The 22,089-nt window shown below is 42.8% G+C and overlaps 1 protein-coding gene across 3 annotated transcripts; it reads right to left on the bottom strand.

Annotated features, from left to right (window-relative positions):
• Positions 1–736: 736 nt before the first annotated feature.
• CSRP2 (cysteine and glycine rich protein 2) lies at positions 737–19,706 on the bottom strand. Of its 3 annotated transcripts, none has more exons than XM_003259575.4 (6): positions 19,613–19,706; positions 7,171–7,283; positions 4,187–4,355; positions 2,319–2,448; positions 1,582–1,675; positions 737–1,051 (listed from the first exon to the last, which is right to left on the bottom strand). In XM_003259575.4, exons 2-6 carry the CDS (start codon positions 7,280–7,282, stop codon positions 975–977), a joined length of 582 nt encoding a protein of 193 aa, XP_003259623.1. In that variant the 5' UTR covers position 7,283; positions 19,613–19,706; the 3' UTR covers positions 737–974. The 3 variants fall into 3 exon arrangements, with proteins under 3 accessions (XP_003259623.1, XP_030675792.1, XP_030675793.1); XM_030819932.1 differs by lacking the exon at positions 19,613–19,706 and adding an exon at positions 19,344–19,544; XM_030819933.1 differs by lacking the exon at positions 7,171–7,283 and having other exon boundaries at positions 19,613–19,705.
• Positions 19,707–22,089: the final 2,383 nt, after the last annotated feature.

Genomic DNA, 22,089 nt, shown 5'->3' with positions numbered 1-22,089 from the left:
ACACCCCAGTTTCCAGGACTTAGTAGGTCACCATCTATTAGATCACAGTGGAGAGTCTTTAAAAAGAATCATACTAAGTCAAGTCTCTGATTCTATAGTTGCCTGTAGGTGTTTGTACTGAATTTTAGGTATAATCAAAAGAACTTAAAAGTACAGTGGGGAGGGAAAGGAGGAGATGCTGCACTGCCAAACACCAGCTTTGAGGAGCTGAAATGGCGAGGCCTGTTGCCTAGCAACCTTTTTTTTTTTTTTTTTTTTGAGACGGAGTCTGGCTCTGTCGCCCAGGCTGGAGTGCAATGGCACAATCTCGGCTCACTGCAAGCTCCACCTCCTGGGTTCACGCCATTCTCCTGCCTCAGCCTCCCAAGTAGCTGGGACTACAGACGCCCGCCACTACGCCCGGCTAATTTTTTTGTATTTTTAGTAGAGACGGAGTTTCACCATGATAGCCAGGATGGTCTCGATCTCCTGACCTCGTGATCTGTCCATCTCGGCCTCCCAAAGTGCTGGGATTACAGGCGTGAGCCATCGCGCCCAGCCTGCAACCTTTACTCTTAAGGCACACTTGCCTGCTTGAAAGAGGGATCCTTTTCAACAGCTGTAATGCAAACATTAACCTAGTGAGTCAGCTGGGTAATGGGGTAACAAATAAAGGTAGGGACCCAAATGATTTTCCACTAACTGAAATCAGAGCATCTCCTCCAAAAGATTAATTAAAAGACAATGAACACCCAAATCAAGCTGAAGTTTTATTTAAAATGTCAAAGAAATGTTCCCCCAAAATGCTGGTGAATAAAGCAAAAGGATACCATACAGTGCTCTCTTCCTACGAGTTAGCCAGCCTATCCAAGTACAGGGCAATATACAGTACTTAATGCTGGTAGAATTTCACAGTAGTTTAGTGTTAAAGATTATCTGTGCCTAGATTATGAAGAGATTCTCAAGTGTGTGATGTTTAGTTCAGGGTTTACATCTTACTGGGCATGAACAAGAGCCCCTGCTCCTTGGCCATAGCCAAATCCCTTGGGCCCAAAGTTCTTTGCATAGCATCCTACAAAGGAAAAGGGAGGAAGGATAGTTAGTTCAAGTCCATTAAGCTTTGCTAGCACTGCTTAAGACGCACTCAACAAACCCCCATAAATTAAACAAACTGCTGTGTAAAAGGGCTCAACTTATTTAAGATGTTAAATGTGTCATGTACTAAATATCTTAAAGCTGTAAAGACAAGTCCACACATTCTGGCTCTATAGTGTTCAGCGTGGTCCTGCTGAGTTGCAAGCATGAGTCAGGCCAGGCCAGGTATGTATTTGTCTATTTTCTTCCATATACTTACGCTTTGCTCAAGACATGAAGGCAAAAGATGGCTATTTGTGGTGTTTTTATCTAGGGGGGGAGTTTTAAATGATCAGGAACTTAACTGTGGTTCTCTGTCATCTATGAGCATCTTGGGATATTTTATTTTCAAATAGTGGCACCCTTTTCTCCTTTTTTTTTTTTTTTTTTAAATGCCGGTGACATTTCATTAAACAAGAACCAGTGTGGAATATTCATATGGACAGCAGTAACTGAAATTAATTTTACCTTTACAATAGATTTCACCTTCTTTCTCAGTCAGAGTTGTTGATTCAAGACTCTTCCCACACTTTGCACATCGGAAACAGTTTTTGTGCCAGGGCTGGAAGAGATGACTGTGTCAGCATGTTTGAGAGGCCTGTTTCCTACAGTTCAATTTAGATGTGTGGCAAGAAGTGGCTCAGGATGATCACCCCAAAGCAAGCTCCTGACTTCTGTGGTTCAGCGCCAATGAGAAGGCTGAAACCAGTCCTCAGTATCTGCACTCTTGATCACCCACAGAAAGGCTGTTTCCCCAAGAGCAGCCTCAGTCCTAACCACAAGCCCAGTCTGCTCCTTTAAAGAGACCGTCTTCTTTCTGGCCAAGAACCGCACAGCTCAAAGAGGTTAGCTGGTAACTTTTCCAAATCCACACACTGAATTTGCATCAGGTGTCCTGACTCGGATTCCTGCTTTTTTCACTATACTGAATAACCTGGAGATTCCCTTACAGTCTGGCCTTTTAAAGTTTAACCTTCAGGAGTGCCCCCTATGAAAACAAGTTCTTTTAAACAGAACAGTGACTTGTCAAATAAGGGAATCACTTCAAAGAAGTTAATGATTCTGATGGAAGGGCATTTAAAGAAAAGTTTCATATAAGATATTGATTTGTAAGACATCACCCAAGCAAGAAATGTGGAAGGGTTAGGGGAGAAAGGGAGCAGAGAGGAGTCATTTGCTGTTATTAATTCGAAATAGCACTTTACCTTTCCAGCTCCAATTATCTTCTCGGCAGCATATACAGAATCCCCACATCTGGAACACTTCTCAGCACCTCCGTATTTCTGAGCAAATTTAGAAGTGTTTGGATTTGTTGTAGGCCTGTGAGGCTGAACACTTGTGAAAAGAGGAAAAAAAAGTAGGCAAGAGTTTCCACAGGGCCCTTTTAGGTACACAAGGCAGGAACAATGGAACTCTGGGACTTAACTGCTACACTGCCTCAAAGCTGGAGGCCTTTGCAGGCCAGCACAGGGGAGGGAATAAAGAAGAAATGACTCAGGTGCCAGCCAGAGTTACTACTTGAACCTATCTATGGGCTCATTATTATTTCAAAAAACCAGATAGGGACCCAAACTTAAAGATCTGTCCCTCTGAGTCTAAACAGAATTCATTTAATCCTCAGTGTTGGCCTCTCCACTAAGCAATTATGTTATGGTATATAAAAACTTACCAGAGCATATATTTTTACTCCAGAATAATATCACTGGAATCATACCTAGCTTTTACTTCACAGGAGTCGGAAAAACCACCATTAAGCAGTTTAAAGATTCCACAAATAGGTAAGTTAACTTTGGTCTGTAACTAAGAAATTTAAGCATGTTTTATAGATTATTTAGCCTCCCAGTATACCTTGAATAAAGGAAAGTGTGAATAGCCAACTTTCTTCATGGAAAAATATTTTAGAAATTTTGATTATTACTATGCGATCTGTTTATCTTTCATTTTTCTCTGGTAAGGGTGGTATTTTTGTCACTATTTACAGATCACTGAGTAAACCATATTTCTTGCTATCAGTAGGAACTGTTTCCATTCAGTAAGGTGTACCTAGTATGTGCAGAACACTCTCGGGCTTTGAGAAGACTTTTTTTTTTTTTTTTAAGCCCTCTTAGAACCTTATAAATTAGCTGAGCAGATAAAATGATAGCACTCCACAACTGTTAATTTTTCCTACTGGAAAAACAATGTCTTCCTAGCACTTTGGGAGGCCGAGGTAAGTGGATCACTTGAGGCCAGGAGTTCAAGACCAGCCTGGCCAATATGGTGAAACCCCACCTCTACCAAAAACACAAAAATTAGCCAGGCGTGGTGGTGCACGCCTGTAATCACAGCTACTCAGCAGGCTGAGACAAGAGAATCACTTGAACTGGGAGGCAGAGGTTGCAGTGAGCCGAGATTACGCCAGTGCACTCCAACTTGGGTGACAGAGTGAGACTATGTGACAAAAAAAAAAAAAAAAGTGTGTAGGGGGAATTCTAAACAAATAAGTTATTTAACCTGAATATGAAATACTAAGTGAACTTTAACAAATTTAGCACCTTGATACGTTGGCAACAAAGCCTTTAAAGTTTAACACTACTCTCTCAAAGAATCAAAAACAAGGAATAATTTCCATTTTTAAGTAAAAAATGTTAAGTTAGAGAAAAATGATTTCTTGATGAAAAATGTTTACATAGAAGGAGTGACTGAGGAATTTTCACTGACTGCTTACATTGCACATGAGAAACACCTCTCATGATTCACGCAGCACATTTCTCTACCATTTAATTTCATGACATCCGGTCTCCAAGGTGCTGCGAAATGGAAGTAAATACAAATCACTTGCTTTTGAGAACATGACTCCTTGATACAGCTTGGAATGCTATAAAGCCAGAAGTAGAAATCACTGGAATTATTAATAAGAACTTTGTTAGGTCCGAAACTCAATATTTTGAACTAGTTTACATTAGAAAATCAGAGTCCCATTTTATTTGCTTAGTTTCAACTAAAAATCTGGAGACTCCCAGGTTCCTGTTCAGCAAGCGGCACTAACTGTTGCAACTCATTTCTGAAGGTAACCAAAGGTCTCCCAACTCACCTCTCTGGCTTGATGCCCAGCCTCTCGCCACGGTCCATGTTAAGCGTGCCAGCGCCCTGGCCGTAACCGTAGCCTTTTGGCCCATACTTCTTTCCGTAGCAGGATTTGCAGTAGATCTCTTCATCGTGAATTGCCACTGTTGTGCTATCTAAATTTTTCCTGCAAACCACTGCAGGGGAAAAAGTTAGACTTTACACATGTTCCAAAGATGCCTTTTTCCTTAGAACAATAGTGGCACAGACACATGGCCTACAAATGGTGAAGGCTGAGGCTCCCTCACATTCCTGGTTTATCCTGTGGCTTCCCAAAAGCCATGAGACAGCATCCGGACTGGCCAGCTACATTCGAGGATTATTTACATTCCTCCATGGATATGACAGTTGCTTCAGAAATGTATCAGAATATAACATCCGGAAGCCTCAAGCTTTATTTTTAGTTTGTTTCGTTTATTTTTTATTTCCTTTCCTATGGTGCCGATCAAACTCTTACTATGATTTCCCTTTCTGGGAGATCATATTAAGGGAGAAAAGTTTCAAAGGTGGCTATAAATTACTTAAACAAAAGGAATAAAACACCACCTTGCTCCCAACCCTCAACACTCTTATTAATCTTTTCAGCCTTCTCTTAACCAAGTACTGTTAAATCACAACCTAACACAGAACAGAAGGGAAGCTCAGTGCCTTGGGGGACTTGCCTCTGTAGCCTTTCCTCCCCCAAAAGCACCCCCTGGGATAATAATAGTTCTAAATCCTGAATTCTAGTTTTCATCACTAGTCTAGACTGGGAAGTATCACCCTTTCCTCTCCCCAGCAGCTTCTCCAGCAGTGATGAGTCCGTCTGAAAATCGTCCAGTGCTTTAAAGTCTGCATTTGTTTTCCCTTCTGTCCCAAAGGAGAATGCATTCTTTCTTGATGGATCTCTTGCCACAGGACATTTCCACGTGTCCCACTTCATAAAACTGCCAAATGTCATCGTGTTTCATCCAGACATTATTTCACTTTCTAAAACTTCAATTTAGCTTGAGAAAAAAGTAAATTGTGAGGAAACTCACTGGTAGCACACAATCTGGCAGCTGGAAATCAAAGATCAGAATTTCCCCCCCTTATTTAAAAGACAATTATATGACAATGCAGAGTAGAATGATGGTTACCAGAAGCTCGGAAGGGTAGGGTGTCGGGAAGGTAGTGGGGAGAGTTAATGGGTGTAAAAATATAGTTAGATAGAATGAATAAGATCTAGTATTTGATAGCACAACAGGATGATTACTGTCAACAATCATTTATTGTACATTTAAAAATAAGACAGTATTAACTGGAATGCTGGTAACAAAAAAATAATAAATGCTTGAGGTAATAGATACCTCATTTAAGATGATGTGATTAATATACATTGTATGCCTGTAGCAAAACATCTCATGTACCCCATAAATATATATACCTCCTATGTACCCATAAAAATTAAAAGTAAGAAAAATAAAAGGGGAGGGTTGAATAAAAAGGAAGGAGGACAAAAGGAAGGACAGCAAAGAGGAGGGGAGGGAAGCAGGACTAGCTGGCTGGTTTAAAATAGAGTTAAACTTTGAAGGTTCTATTATCTTAGACTAAAGTCTTCTATGGTAGAATGAAATGGCATCTACTCTGGAATCTAACTGTTGAGGCTCAAGTGCTGAAATACATCTGCCTAAAGATAACTATATCTTAAACCATAGTTAGCCAACACCATGCACTGCTGAAGGACAACTACCCTTAACAGACAGAATAAATTAAATACTGTTTTGAAAAACCTGTATGAACCAAAACAAGTGTAGGTATATGAAAGTGTTACTATATAACCACCCCTTTCTTCCCCAGTCCTCATCCCTGTTCTCTGCAGTAAAATTCTCATAGGTCTGCAAACTACTCTGAATTATTTCCTTAAAAGGCTTTAGTCAGCAGAGACAAATATTAGAAAGGATTAGTAGAAATGACCAGTAAAGAACTTGACATTCAGTAAAACAAATGTCAACAGCATACACACATGTTATTATGGTGTAGACTGTGGCTTAACCCAGACAGATGAAACTGAGAGCAATTTCTAAAGTATTTGCATTCTGTTTCCATACTTTCTTGGTTACAAGCCTGCTGAAAAATAGATTCCTTTTTAAAAAAAGTAACTTCTAAAAGCAATGGTTAAACCAAGTCTTCTGAGGAACGCATACATAGTGAACATTCCTATGTAGTATTTTTATTTTTTTGTAACTGCAACTTTCTGTTATCTGCTTCTGGTTGTCTGCAAAGCAGTTATGCTATTAAAGAGGTCCAGATACCTTGAATGCTGGCTCCAATGAGGGAAAAGGACAATTCAAATTTGAGAAAGAAGTCTTTTCCTGAAGATTATTTCTCAATGTAACCAATTTTTAACCTATGGTTTTCTATAGGAATTTTCCCTGTACAATACTATTGATAAGGCAAACATCTACCCATATGGGTGGGTTTACCTGACATATTCATTAAAGAAAATTCTGTCATTAAATCAGAAGATGATTAATGAAGTGCTTTAAGTTGCTACTCTACAGTTTTAAAACCGAAGACTTTGTTGTCATTAAAGGGAACCTGAGAAAGAGAAAGCTGGGGTGGATGAGGAGCAATCATTTACTCAAAAATGGGAGCTAAGCCCTTGTAATGTGCCAGAAACTGTGCTAGATGCCAGACCACATAAGTGACACCCAGCTCTCAGTGAGGTGGGGGAAGCAGATGTGTTAACAAAATAAAGGCCAAAATGGAGGCCAAAAGCTATGGGGACACAAAGGGAGGCTGGGTGTCTTGAGCCACCCCTCCTGTCTTCACTGCTAGGCTCGGCATTTACAACATCTAAGAAGACAGGTAAAAACCATTCGTGCTTTCAAAATGATCTTTGTTGGCAAAACCACAATTTTTCCTTAAATAGGCATATTGAAGCTCTGTACATAAAATTCCGTCAAAGGTGGAGCACGGGGAGCTACTTACTGCAGAGAAAGCAGCAGCGGTGGAAGCTCCTGCCATCACACTGCACCTCTTCTGCGTGGTACACGGTCCTCCCACAGGCCCCACACTTGTTTCCACCTCCCCAGACAGGCATTCTGAAGGAATAAAGGATTCATTAGAATGTCCCTGTGCTGGTCGTATGGCTCCCTAAGGGCTGTTTAAGCCCAGGGACAGCTGCAGATTTTTGTTTCTTTATGAACCTCTCTAACCACATCTTTCAAAGGCCTGCGTTCCTCCAAAATAACCTCATCTCCTCTCCCAAATCACAACTCTTTCATTAGGAAACTGGCTTGTCGTGCACAAGATTTTTTTTTTTCTTGCCAGACAAAGGACCTGCATTCAATACAACAGTACAGGTCACCAGGCACAAAACAAGCTATGCCATTAGAATCCACAGGAGTTAAGAAAGAAGCATGGGGAGGGGAAAGGCAAGCCTTGTCCCCCTCCCTAATTGCCCATTTTTAATAAACATTTTTTTTAAACCCAGCTGAAGATCTTACCCTTGGGTGGAGGTTTTCATTACATGTTTAATTCATTGTAACAACACTAAATTCTTAACGTTTAACATATATAAGCTATGACATGCTTTCTAGGGAAGAAAGTGTGTTGCCCTGCAAGAAGTTTTATATTTGTTTGCCGAAATTACACGATTATAGCATAAGTAGCTGTGTCTGTGACTCGTACAACCGCATGCACAGAGCCTTTGCTGTAACCACAACAAACGCCCATCCAGATGGCTCTGGCTTAAGTTTCTATGCTTCACTAACCCCAAGGCCCACTAGTGCAGCCAGCAGTTGGGTTTTCCTCTTTGACAAGTCGGTCAGGCCATCCAGAATCTGCTACAAGTTCCCTTCCTACCAATTGAACTGTTCGCTGAGCATGCAGGAATAGCCTCTGAATAGTATGGCCTGCTGTAAAGGGCAAGCTGGAAGTACAGATCCTAGGATGTCTCACTGTCATGTAGGGCCAACATTTTCTCATCTCCCTTCTCAACAAATTGGTCTGCCTCGACCACTTTTAAATGCCTGGTTCTGGCCGGGTATGGTGGCTCACGCCTGTAATGCCAGCACTTTGGGAGGCCAAGGTGGGTGGATCACCTGAGGTCAGGAGTTTGAGACCAGCCTGACCAACATAGCGAAACCCCGTCTCTACTAAATTAAAAAAAAAAAAAAAAAAAAAAAAAATTAGCCGGGTGTGGTGGCAGATGCCTGCAATCGCAGCTACTTGGGAGGCTGAAGCAGGAGAATTGCTCGAACCAGGAAGCGGAGGTTGCATTGAGCCAAGATTGTACCACTGCACTCCAGCCTGGGTGATAGAGCAAGACTCTGACAAAAAAAAAAAAAAAAAAAAAAAGCCTGGTTCTGAATGGCCAGCTTCCTTAGATGCCTTAACCAGTATAGAAAGTTGTCCTGCTAAGAAGGCATGTTATGTCTGCCCTGCCCTGAGTGGTATCTAAAAACACAAGCGATTAATTCCTCTTTCCCCATCATCTTTTTCAAGCTTCCTTCTGTAGAGTGGCATTTGCAGCCCTTGCCTGTTAGGTCTCCTTAGATAGATTGCTTGCCTCTCTAGGAAATAGGTGGCTAATAAGGCCGAGGCCTCTTACTAACCCAAACCTGGCTAGAAAGAGAAGGGAAACAGAGTGCTGCTAAGTAGAAAAGATTAAAGTCTCCAATCCTTAAAATCAAAAGGTATGTGGGAAATTCTCATCCTACCCCATTAAGGTGATCCAGAACCTGACGATTTCCTGAACACAAAGATGAGGCCTTTCCAAAAGAAAGATAAATGGAGTTGATCACTGTGGTGGGGAACTTTCCAGCACTCAGTATTCTCTTGCCTCTCTTCTGGTGATACCTTCCCTAGACTGTCTTCTGGGAAAGCAGCCATCTCTTTCTTAGACCATGTGGTTTAGAGAAGTGCTTATTAAAATGTGGTCTCCTGGTGATGGATGGGCCACTATTCTTGTTACCAATTTGAGACAAAATTCAGGTAAGCATTTAGAAACTTTTGTGCCACAAAAACTAAGAGAAGATCAGTGAACTCATCTTGTTGAACAGAGTCATCAGTCTGTACTTGGAAATTAAAAATAACAGTCCTTTACTTATATGGTTTGGCCGTGTCCCCACTCAAATCTCATCTTGAATTGTAGCTCCCATAATTCCCATGTGTTGTGGGAGGGACCTGGTGGGAGGTAACTGAATTCTGGGGCGGGTCTTGCGCGTGCTGATCTCATGATAGTGAATAAGTCTCACAAGATCTGATGGTTTTATAAAGGGGAGTTTCCCTGCACGCGCTCTCTTGCCTGCTGCCATGTGAGAGGTGACTTTGCTCCTCATTCACCTTCTGCCATAATTGTGAGGTCTCCCCAACCATATGGAACTGTCAGTCAATTAAACCTCTTTCCTTTATAAATTACCCAGTCTCAGGTATGTCTTTATTAGCAGTGTGATAACAGACTAATACATTTACCATAGATGATTTGAAAAGCACTGGTTTTAGATGGTATTGACTCTACCCCTATCTTAGTCTGTTTCGTGTTGCTATAACAGTATACCAGAGACTAGGTAATTTATAAAGAACAGACTGAGAATATAAAGATTTGAAGGCTGGGAAGTCCAAGATCAAGGTATGGTGGTTTAGTGTCTGCTAAGGGCCCCATCTCTGCTGCAAAATGGTACCTCCAATGCAGCATCCTCTGGAGGCCAGGAACACTGTACCTTACATGGCAGAAGAGCAGAAGAGGGTGAACCCGCACCCACCAGGCCTTTTTATGGTGGTACTAATCCATTCAAGAGAGTGGATCCCTCATGACCTAAACATCTCCCATTAGGCCCAACTCCTAACGCTGTTGCATTGGGAATTAAGTTTTAACATGATTCTCAGAGGGGACAAAAACACTTAAACCATAGCAACCCCCAACTCCAAGGCTGGGCATGTGACTCAGTCATGGCCAATCAACTGTGCCTTATCTTATCCTGCATGCCTCAGTTATGAGCCAATAAATTCCCTTCTTAAGTCATTTGGAATTGGAGCTCTTGTTCCTTAAAACAAACAACACACACACACACACACACACACACACACACACACACACACACACACACACGCCCCTGACTGGTATGGCTTGTTATCACTAAACTGTAAGTCTGAATTTGCAAAAAGCCAACTTCTCTTAACCAGACAGGAACAAAGTCATTCCAAGGGTCCACAAATGTTACCAGGCTTACGGTGAAGGCATCCACATAGGATCAGTATCTTGCAACAACAGGACACGTTTACAAGCTTTCCTTTTGTAGCTGCATAAATCTTTTATTCTCCTCCCTGGAGACAGGCACTCCATTGTTTAAATCCAGAGTGAAACATAAGCCTGGCTGTAAAACCTAAGACATAAAGCCTTGGCTCCAACAGCCTGCACTGACCCGTGTTTGTAGTACAGTCAGAGAAACTGACCTTGCCCCTTGCCTCCAAAGTTACCTGTATTCTGAATGCTCATGGATGCAACAGACATCTGCTGGAAGTTCCCTCATGATTCCTGCAGAACCAAAGGCCAAATCCAGGCCTCCAGGTAATGACACTACAATTACTTATATTGGATCCCAAGTATCAACTGGTTCTTAAAATACTTTGTTGTTGTGGAGGCATTTCTATCATTGAAACATTTCTCATATTAGAAAGTGAACTGTTAATACCAACTTGGTATTTTTCATTTTCACACATATTTACTTTGCAGCAATCACCAGTAAGGAGCCAGACTGCTATCATGACTGAGGCTAGACTAGGCTGTCTTGGAATAACACTTAAAAATACATTAAAAGGAAAACCCAACTAATAACCTTGTTATTCTCTTCCATACCATTGAAGAACAGCCTGGATTTTTAAGAAAGAAGGAATATCTTCCCTTTCTTTATGTAATTCAGGGTTTCTTTAAACTTACTTATTCTAAGTTAACTGCACCAGCCAAACATAAATGTGTCAGCTTTTCAGGAAATACCTAATCAAAGTTCCACAGCATTCAACTTACTGTGCAATGTTGCTGGTCCCTTGAGGGTGGGGACCACATCTCTGTATTCTCCACACCATCTACAAGAGTATTTGCATGTATCAAAATATTGTAGTTCTATCCAGTTTAAGGGCTTTCCTAAGGATTTCTGAATAACCTTTTCTGTGATAGAGGGAAATGATGTAACATAACATCTTCAAAAAGCTTCAGTTGGATTTACATTTTTTTTTTTTAAGATGGTTAGGGAGCCAGGTGTGGTGGCTCATGCCTGTAAACCCAACACTTTGGAATTTGTAATTTAGGGAGACCCTATATTATCTATATTTAAAACAAATTTAAAAAGAAATTAGCCAGGCATGGTGGCACACACCTCTGGTCCCAGCTACTTGGGAGGCTGAAGTGGGAGGATTGCTTGTGTTGGGAATGTCAAGGCTACAGTGAGCTATGATCGCATCACTGCACTCCAGCCTGGGCAACAGAGCAAGATGACCCTGTCTCAAAAAAAAAAAAAAAAAAAAAAATGGATGGTGATAGTTGAATATTCCTTATATTGTTCTCTACTTTGTATGTCTGAAATATTTCATAATGGAAGGAGGGAGAGTAAGCTGATTGACTGGTTTAAACACACCTTGATTAACTCCACCGTTAGAACAGCCGCGCAACCTTGGGCTTCATTTTCTCAAGCTGAAAATGGGGATAGGTAGCTCTCTCTACCCACAGAAACACTGTGAAGGCAAGATAAGGTAAGCAAATGCCTTGGCAGGAATCCAGTAGCTGTCAGCTTGAAGACAGGGGACATCTCACTCTATCCAGCCTGCTATCAGTACTCTAGTAGGAAAACCCACCAACCAGCATCTAGAACATAGCTGCAGAGCAACAAACAAGGTAAGGAAAAAACTGAGCTGATTGGTCACTATAAACCTTCTTTTTTGGGGACATTAAAATGCACTCCAAAGTAAAGCAACAGTTCCACATATGGTGGTGACTATCAAAGAGACGAAGTTCAAGCTGGGCGCGGTGGCTCACGCCTGTAATCCCAGCACTTTGGAAGGTCGAGGCGGGCAGATCACGAGGTCAGGAGATCGAGACTATCCTGGCTAACACGGTGAAACCCTGTCTCAACTAAAAATATAAAAAATAAGATGGGCACGGTGGCGGGTGCCTGTAGTCCCAGCTACTCGGGAGGCTGAGGCAGGAGAATGGCGTGAACCCAGGAGGCGGAGCTTGCAGTGAGCCGAGATAACGCCACTGCAGTCCGGCCTGGGTGAAAGAGCGAGACTGTGACTCAAAAAAAAAAAAAAAAGAAACGAAGTTCAAATTTGCACTTTTAGGCTGAACCTCTAATGGACATTTCCTGAATTTGGCTGGAAGAAGTATGATGATCTTCCATTTCTGTCACTCTTGGCATTGCTGTGCATAAAAAAAAAAAAAAGCAAGTCTTCATTTTTCTTACAAGCCTTTGGCCGCACTACTCCACTACAGCTGCCATTAATCACAGCAAACTGGATTTGCACTAAGCAATCTGGGCTGCATGCCTTTCCCAAATCCTAGGCATTAATTTACAGAATGGTAAAAGCAAAAATAAAATCCCACTTTACATCTGATAAAATAGGGCAAATTCTGTTTCTCAGTCTTGTTCCTTGTTTTTCAATGTCTGAAAGAGTTCCAGCACTGGGATTTATCCACTGTATTACATGTTACAACATGATTTATATCTGAAGACCTATGTGCAATTTCTCCTTGCTGCCTCTCCTTAGCCTAAGATACCACCCAAAATTCGTAAGACTCACCCATGGGGAAAAACTGATATAGTCTAAGTCTGAGTCGTCTTATGGTACAGTTACCTCATTCTCTAGATAACTGTGGTAGGAGTTATTAAGAAATTATTTTAGGCAGATAGAGAGGAAAAGGGGTCCTTGGGAAGTTTTCATTTTTTAAAGCATCTCCGGAAAAGTTTCTTGTAAAGCCCTGGCTCTTAGAGCCAGGCTGGCAACCTTTGATATGCAAATGCAGGCCATGTGGGCCATGCAAATGCCCACCTATGCCTGGTGACAGGGCAGCTTCCACATATCCCCATGTGTGTGGAACATCATGGCGCCCTGCATTTGCATGTTAAAAAGCTAGGATGTGAGGGCCAGCTTCTTCTTGGGCTACATGAATGACATGCCTGGTCAAACCAATTCCCTAAGCCCTGTGTAAATCAGACATCGCCTCCTCCAGTCTTTGCATATATACCAGGCTGGTATCCATGGCAGGTAGGGACCTCCTCTTTGGGCTTTGGAGCCCCCCTCCCTCTGTCTCTGTACTGGGGAGCTTCTTCCTTCTTATTAAACTCTCCGCTCCTTAAAACCACTCCACATGTGTCCGTGTCGTTTTATCTAAACCAGTGGCAGGACCAAGAACCCTTGTGTTCCTGCACTCATCAGAGCCGTATCATAATCAAGAGCTGACTACCTGGGCCATTCTCATACCATTAGTGCCGCATTTACTGTCTTACTTTAGAGTCAGAATGACTTGAATCTATGAAATTCAAATCTATATGTTACCATTTAAAGTTTAAGTTATCTGCTCTAAAAGTTTGGATTGAATTAGTCTATATTCTATATTTACCCAGATTCTAAATGCCTACAGAAGTTTCGACATTTTATTACTACATGTAGGGCCTTGTTATTACACTAGAACCTAACTATAATCCAATTTCCCCTAAAGGAGAATTTATTATAAAATACAGTCTCATCTTGAGCCACATCCAGGGGGAGTCACTTGTTAAAGAATGTAAGTTAGTAGCACTGTCCCCAGTTATGATGACTTTTTAGCAAGGCCAGGATTTGGCAGCTGTAGTTAATTGGAAATTAAGCTTTCAGTTGATGCCTGTTCTACAAATTTTTTCTTCTGTTACCCCAACTACCTACTTACTCTACTTCTCTTACGGAAGTGAATACCACTGAACCAAGGATGAACTCTTCACGTCTTAGTGATCAGGTCCATACTCCATTTGGCTCCTCCTACTGAAGCCAAATCCTCAACCTGGCCTTTAAGTCAGTTCAGCGTAAGGGCAAAGTAAGAACACGCGTTTGGAGTCCAGGAAGTGTCATTTCTCTCATCCGTAAACTTAGGGCAACAGTACCTTTTTTAGAGAGTTAAGAACAGTACCATCTTTATAGAGTTATAGATGAGATAACGCTTGCATAGTAGGGACTGAAATGATAGTATCAATATTTAGCAATGTTCTAACCTTTGTTATCAATACTCATCTTGCCCTACCATCTCACATATCTATTCCTTCCTTATCCCCCAAACCCTCCCCATCAAGGCAACTGCCTTACCTGCCTTCCATCCAGCTAACTTCATTTCTGTATCTCAAGTAATTTTTCTAGGCTAGAGGCAGCTTATAAGCACTGTATAACGCTTTACTGTTTATGAAGCTCTCATATCAATGTATTAATTCAACAATATGTCATAAACCATGTACTGGGTTAGGGGCTGAGGATAAATGGGTCGTAAGGAAAGGCCCGTTTTGCACAGAGTTCTACTGTGGTGGTAAAAACATGTGGACAAATAACAGCAATATAATAAATGACACAGAGCCATGCAAAAAGGGCTTTTGAAGGTCTGCACCATTTACTTTCACAGGCATGACAAAACAGTTTCACCTTGCAGATCCACTGATAGTGGATTCCTGGAACTATGCTGAGAAAGATTCTGAAATTCAGTCCAGGTTCTACAATCAAGGGAACTGTGATTAATTATTTTTACCATGGAAACCGCAGTACACATGCCACCTTTTAGACATGCCAGATATAAAAGAAACAGTGCGGAGCTTAGAATCAGACAGGCACAAGCTGGTTATCAAAGCTAGTTATCAGCTATGTGATCTTGGCCAAATTTCCTTAACCTCTGAGCCTTAACTTCCTCAGAGGTAACTTGGAAATGGATGAGAACTATCTTATAGGTGGTTGTAAAGATTTAATGAGATAAAGCTTGTAAAGTACCTGGCAAAGAGCCTGTACTCCACAAATGGGCGGACTTCCTTTTCCTTTTAGGAGCACTCGGGGCCTGAATATACCAAGTTCAGTCAGTTAGGTCAAGGGTCCCAACCCCCAGGCCACAGACTGATGGCTGTGTTTTGTGTTCAGGCTACTTGCTACTAGTCTGTGGCCTGCTAGGAACCAGGCTGCACAGCAGGAGGTGAGTGGAGGGTAAGTGAGCATTACCACTTGAGCTCTGCTTCCTGTCAGATCGGCAGAGGCATTAGATTCTCATAGGAGCTGGAACGCTATTGTGAATTGTGCAGGTGAGGGATCTAGGTGCCCACTCGTTATGAGAATCTAATGCCTGATGATCTGAGGTGGAACAATTTCATCCCAAAAGCTCCTCCCACCATCCATGAAAAAACCGTCTTAACAAAACTGGTCCCTGGTGCCAAAAAGGATGGGGACTGATGAGTTGGGTGACTTGCTGAGGTCACAGATCTCCAAAGAAACAAATCAGGCTCATGTTTTGATTCCAGAACCATAAGCTTTCCTCAAAACTCCCGTATCTGACGTGTACAGAACATTAAGGGTTGAGACTATTCAAATGATCTGAGAATTCTCAATCCTTGAGTTACCAAATTACACATACAAATTACACACCTTCCTCTCCATCCAACTAGCAGTCAGTAAGTGGTCTCTGTGCACCACTCTCACACCCAAACTGTTACTTTCAACCAAAAAGCTTTTTATTACCTCTCTCTGCTAAGCTAAATCTAACCCCACTGAAGGAAAACTCTCTTCTAATCTAGTGAACACTCCTGTGTGTACCTCAGCCTCACCATTCTTACTCCTTCTGTATTCTGCTACCACTCATGTCTTCAGTTAGAGTGCAGCAAAATTGGATACAGATTTGAATCACTATCTGCCAAATCCTATATTGTAATTAAAATGCAACTATATATGCTATAAGCTCAGTAACCCTGATCCCCAGCATCTGCCATAGCAATCCACAATCTGTGCAAAACTACAAGTTATTTAATTATTCAAACAATTTAATATTTGCATGATTTTTTAATGGAATCAGACCTAGATATATATATGCTGAGACTCTTGTTTATTTGCCCAATGATCACAGGTTGTTCATTTGATCTGCTAGCTTTCTCATTTTAAAAATGCAGACAATGCTTATTTATACAATAAGGCAGTTTTTAGATTAAACAATATATGCAAAACACCTAGAATTGTGTCTGCCACATGACAGGTAATAATAATTACAAATACTTCTATAAAGCTTAATATATGCTTTACTTATGTTTATATTACCTCATTTAATCCTCATAACAACTAAAGTAAGCACTACCACTGTTCTCATTTTATGAGTGGGGAAACTGAGGCATAGAGCTATTAAATGACTCATAACTGTGAAACCAAAATAAAATTACCAATTCAACTTAAAAATGAATACCAAAAAAATTCCAATTCAAAATTATTTCACTGATGTTTTGCTAAACTAAACCACTGGTAGCAATACAGATATAGTACTGACCTCTGTGGCTATGGCACAGGTTCTTCTTAAGCTGAGTAGTTCCTGTACTGTGTGCTGGATGAGGATTCATTCCTCTCTGCTTATTTTCCTTTGGAAGTACTGTGAAATCACCATGAAGCCCTCTTTCCTATAGTGAATTGGGAAGTAATTTGGCCCTAATGTATTACATGGTGTCTGTTCTTATTAGTCAAAGACAATTAATAGTACTGTTGGCACAATGAGATTGTAAACAAAAAAGCAAGGAACCCGATATCCTTTCCAGATCATTCACCATATACTTCTATTAGTTCTTCGTCTGTGACTTACAACAATAAAATTTTTAACAATCAGAAATTGTGCCTGTGGTAAAAAGGAATTTGAGGAGGAAAAAATATTAAAAAAAAAAGAAATTGTGCCCAGCTTCTCCACTATCCAGACTAAGAAATATTCCCTTAATTCAGGATTCTTAACCCAGAGGCCACAATTCCTTTTAGTTCTGGGGGTTGGGGAACTTGGTACCACATACTTTATGTTACGTCATTTTGAGAAGGGGTCTGGAGGCCTCACAGGAGTGCCATGATATAAAAACAGTTAGAAATCCCACCTAGGTAATCAAAGACCTACAGGTGTCTGGGGATCCCCACCCAACAGAACCCAAGGGATGGCATGCTGGCAATCAGGGTAAGGTGCCTTGAGGAAACCTGTGAACATCTGCACAGAGAAGAAAGCTGGGCTCCAGGCAAGGTCTAGGAAACGCTATTCAGGTGTGAGCCAGCTCTCTCCTGAAACAGACTTTCACTGATAGCCTTTTCCCACATATATTCAACCAAGTGCACAACGTTGTCTAATTATAAGGAACTACTCCCAGGCTGGGCTGGGCTTTGTACAAGTATCCACAGGCCTTATGACAACCCTGCAAGGCATGTGCCACTACACCCATTTTACATGATGAAGTATTGAGGCCAAAGAGTAAAGTTAATTTGCCCAAGGGCATCAAACCAATGGGTACTGGAGTTGAGGTGTGAATTTGGTCCTGCCTGGCTTTGTTCCTGCCCTTTTCAGCCAGGCCTCCTCCTCCCATAGGGGGCTCCCTTTTGGGGTTCATTTGATTTACTTCACTTTTGACAAAGAAGAAAAATTAGAGACCCAGATCACTATAGCAATTTAGTGTCAGAGTTGCCTCTGGACTCAGGCTTCTAAAACTCCTCATTTATTGCTGTCCCCTCTATACCAACATTCTTGCTGTTTCAGGATAAAATTCAATCTCCCCCAAATCCAAGTGATTTTGCAATTTCATCAGGACAGGCCTCCAGCAAGTACTGCTTTCAGCACAGTACTTAGCATATACCAGTATCAATCAATATTTGTTAAATACATTTGGAGAAATGCATTAAAAATGTATGATACAAACTTTCGATCAAATCTGCAAACAAATACCTATTGTATGAGTCAAATTATATTTTTGTTCCCTATGATCACAACCTTATTCGCTCCTTCCTTCTTTCAGTCAATTGTCCAAGGCACCCAAGCAAGCACTGTGAGTTTCAAAGACTCATGTGATGCAGGTCTGGTCTCAAAGGTAACACAGCACCAAAAGAGCAAAGAAAACTACAGTGCAGAGGAGAAAGGACCCAGAGAAATACTGACAAAGTATCAGTGACAATGGATGAGAGCGATGACCCCAGGAGTATTGGGGGAGACCACTTAGTGCTTCACAACATCCTTTGTAGCTTGGCATGCAGTTCTGAAATTATGTTAGATTCTCCCTTTCAAAATCTATCATACAATTCTTTCTTGAAAAACGTGAGTCAAAGTACAGTCAACTTTGTGGCTGTCCTATTTGAATTCTTGGCATTTTATAAGTAGAGTTTTAAAACAGGTTAATTGGAAAAGTCAAGAATTAAATACGACGATTTTCACTGCCCGGGTTAAAAAATTACTAACCGCCCCCGCCAAAAAAAAAAAAAAAAAAAAAAAATTCTGTATCGAAAAGCATTTATAAAGGGAAAATGTGCTTGGTTTGCAGACTGCAAATAAAACAGGTTAAACATTTTGGGTAGCCATTTAAGTAAAAATCGTTTAACAAATGTCCTGGCTTAGAAGGGGGAAAGGGATCCGCCGGTTTAGAAAGCCCGCCCCCCGCCCCCAGGGGGTGCCTACGTGGAGCTCCTGAATCTGGCTGTGGAGAACCCAGAATGTGATTCTCAGGACCTGTCGCATAATTTCACAACCAAGCTCTTGCATTCTTCTTCTGAATCGTAGAAAGTTCTGGAAACAGCTAGGAGTAAGCGATTGACATTTCCCTGCTGTTCCTTCAACACAGACGGGTTCGGTGCTTGGTGGGCAGACACCACCAAACAATGGGGATGCCAGGAGCCCGGTACGGCGGCAGGAGCAGTACCCTGGGCTCGGGGGGATGTAGAAGCCCCATTCCACCCCTAGGGGACCGAATCCGGTAAGGTCGCCCTCGGTGCTCACCACACTCCGGGCAGAGGGGGCCCTGAGACTCGGACCCCCACACCAGAAAGAGCCTGCCGCTGGACGAGGGGACCCACGGCTGCTAAGAGGCGGATTAGCAGAAACGCGAAACTCACGACCCGCCTCTCCCCCAGAGAAACCAGTAAGGAGAAATTAAAGGTCACCTAAGATTATTTACCTGCCCCGCGGGCCTGGGATCCCACGGCATGGCCTGGGCGGCCTCGGGGACAAGGGCAGGTGTGTTTGGGGGATGAGAGAGAAAATCTGGGGCGCAGGGGTGAGGAGGCTGGCAGGGACACAAATGCGGGCTGGGATGGGGATGTCGGAGGAGACCGGGGCGCGTCGGCCGGGCGGCAGCACGATCCCGGGAGGCGGTGGAAACCCCCTGCAACTCTCGCCCCGGGGTTGGCGGCGGCGCCGCGGAACCGCCCCACCGCCCCTACTCACTTGAGTCGGAGGCGGGAGCACGTACAGCAGGCGGAGCTAGCGAGGCTGGGCTGGAGGGAGGGTCCAGGGAGTCGGAGATCCGGGGCTAAGCGCGCGCCGGTGCCTTTTAAAGAGCGCTCTGTGGGCGTGGCCTGTGTCCGCCCCGCCCGCCGGATTCCCGGAGCCGCTTGCCGGGCTGGGCCGTGTAGCGGGCGGGCTGCCCTCGGCCTGGCTCCGGGCTAGCCACCAGGAGACAAAAGGCAGGAGGCCCGCCTCTTCCTGCAGCTTCCCGCCCGCCCGGCATCTTCCCACGTCCCGAGACCGCTCCCTCCCACTGGGACCCGGCAGTTCCAAAAGCCACTGGGACTTGGAGAGGGACTTCCTTCCCCTCCAGGGAGGCCCGGAGGCGGGACGGTCCCCGCCACTGGAAAGTGGCCCCCGCCGCCCTGCGTCGGACCTCTCCACCGCGAGCGCCGATCCCCGTCTTCGCGGAGACAGTCACTGGCCGGGAGGCTCCAGCAGTAGAAAGTCAGCCAAACGGGGCTTTCCGCCACCTCCCCCCTTGCCTTGTCCTTGTCAGTAAACTCAACTTGATTAACTTCCTAGTTAACGCATATTCTCTCGTCCGATTTCCAGCTTCTGGGAATCCACAACTTTCTTGTTCTTAAAGAGCAAAATTCCTCATCTAGACTAAATAAATGACGTTACGAAAACGCCCCATTCCCAAAGTGTTTCGCTCTTCCCCTCCACCAGGGCACAGCACGCGATGCTGAGGGGGAAGGAACTTAAACCCAGGCAGAAACCCCGGCCACCACAGGGTTCTGCGTTTCTATGTGTTAATGTCAGAAAAGCACAAGGATACCGTGACATCCGAAGGGACCTAATGCCTAAGCTACAGGATGATTTATTGTTTTAGATGAAAAGGAAAATAAACAATGCAATCTCTATCTGGTTCATATTCTAGGCCTCCTCATGACTCTCCTGCCAGAAGCAATGATCCCAGAGAATTGATGCTTGCGGAGTGGGGAGTTCAAAAAAGCCAGTGACCAAAACCCACTCATGCCATAAATGCTATTGCCTCCTCTGGTCCAGAGTTTCTCATCCTCCACACCACTGACATCTTGGGCTGGATAATTCTTTATTGTAGGGGGCAGTCCTGTGCATTGTAGGAGGCCTCCACCCACTAGATGCCAGTTGCACCCCGCCCCCGACGTTGTGACAATCAAAAAGTCTCTGGACATTGCCAAATGCCCTCTTGGGGAGAGGGCAGGGAGCACATATCCGCATGACAACGTACAGAACCGACTTATAATATTATTATTGCTTTATTTTATATGCTGGGGCCAATCCAGGATAAACTCATTATAGCTGCCTTGTTCTCTGTCCACCAAGTACTGTCCAAAAACACATAGCGGTGATTGACATCTCCTGATACTGTGGCAGGAGTCTGGAAAGCATTCTTGCCTGCTGTGAGCTTTTCTAAATATGGGCAATCCTTATTTCCATGATATCAGCTAGTGTAAGTGACTTGATTCACGGGCCAACAGGAACATTCAGTCCCTCGGATTCTACATTTGCTTTAGCTCAGCTGCTTACAGAATTTATTTTTTCTTGCATAAGTTTGCCTAGTGCTTCTACTGAATGAAACTGTGTCAGTGAGTCTCACTGCAGCACTGGATTTTAGCAAACCACTGCCCTTTCTCTCCTACCCTGAGTTCTTCTCAATGCCTCTTTGTGGAAGGGGCCTCCCAAACCTGAGCTGTTTGCTTTCTGTCAAGCTCATGTTGTCCCTAAATTCCAGAGCCATATCTTATCATTTGAAATTGGGCTTGTTGCCCAGGTGTGGTGGTTCATGCCTGTAATCCTGGCTACTTGGAGGCTGAGGCAGGAGAATCACTTGAACCTGGGAGGTGGAGGTTGCAGTGAGCGGAGATCACGCCAATGCACTCCAGCCTGAGTGACAGAGGGAGATTCCATCTCAAAAAAACAAAACAAAACAAAAAAGAAATTGGGCTTGTTTCTGAGCTAAAAGTATTTCTGCTATCTGTCCCTGTATGTATTTGTCTCCGTGTATTTCACAGTGAGTCTGTGGATGATACACAACATGTGATTTTGAACAAATCTGTATTTGTATTTATCAACATTTTAAAAATATTTATTTTCTTCAAACATCTATTTAAACTGTTGACTCTTTTAGTTATGAACATGAAGAAATTATTTAAGAGTTTTTAGACAGAGTGGTGCAAAAGAAAGAGTATGGGCTTTGGAATCAAACACACATGATTTCAACATACAGCTCTGCCACCTATCAGTTTTGTAAGCTTGGGCTAAGTACTTGACCTCTATGCGTCTGTTTCTTTATCTGTAAAAAGATAATTCTACACATCTTGTAGTGTTGTTATGAGGATTAAATCGGATGATGTATGTAAAATGCCAAACATAGCACCTGGCACATGGTAAATACTGAATAATTGATGGTTGTTATGTTAAGCAAAGAT

This window comes from Nomascus leucogenys, chromosome 10, assembly GCF_006542625.1.
Source record: "Nomascus leucogenys isolate Asia chromosome 10, Asia_NLE_v1, whole genome shotgun sequence".
NCBI lineage: Eukaryota > Metazoa > Chordata > Mammalia > Primates > Hylobatidae > Nomascus > Nomascus leucogenys.
This window is presented reverse-complemented; position numbering and strand designations above follow the sequence as displayed.

What these genes read in the sequence shown, in the direction of transcription:
- CSRP2 (XM_003259575.4), bottom strand. Translation starts at nt 7,282, where the DNA reads ATGCCTGTCTGGGGAGGTGGAAACAAGTGTGGGGCCTGTGGGAGGACC. An exon ending in CTGGGCATCAAGCCAGAGAG is followed by an intron (nt 2,449 to 4,186) that starts GTGAGTTGGGAG and finishes TCTTTTCACAAG; the next exon opens with TGTTCAGCCTCACAGGCCTA. An exon ending in AGATAATTGGAGCTGGAAAG is followed by an intron (nt 1,676 to 2,318) that starts GTAAAGTGCTAT and finishes CATCTCTTCCAG; the next exon opens with CCCTGGCACAAAAACTGTTT.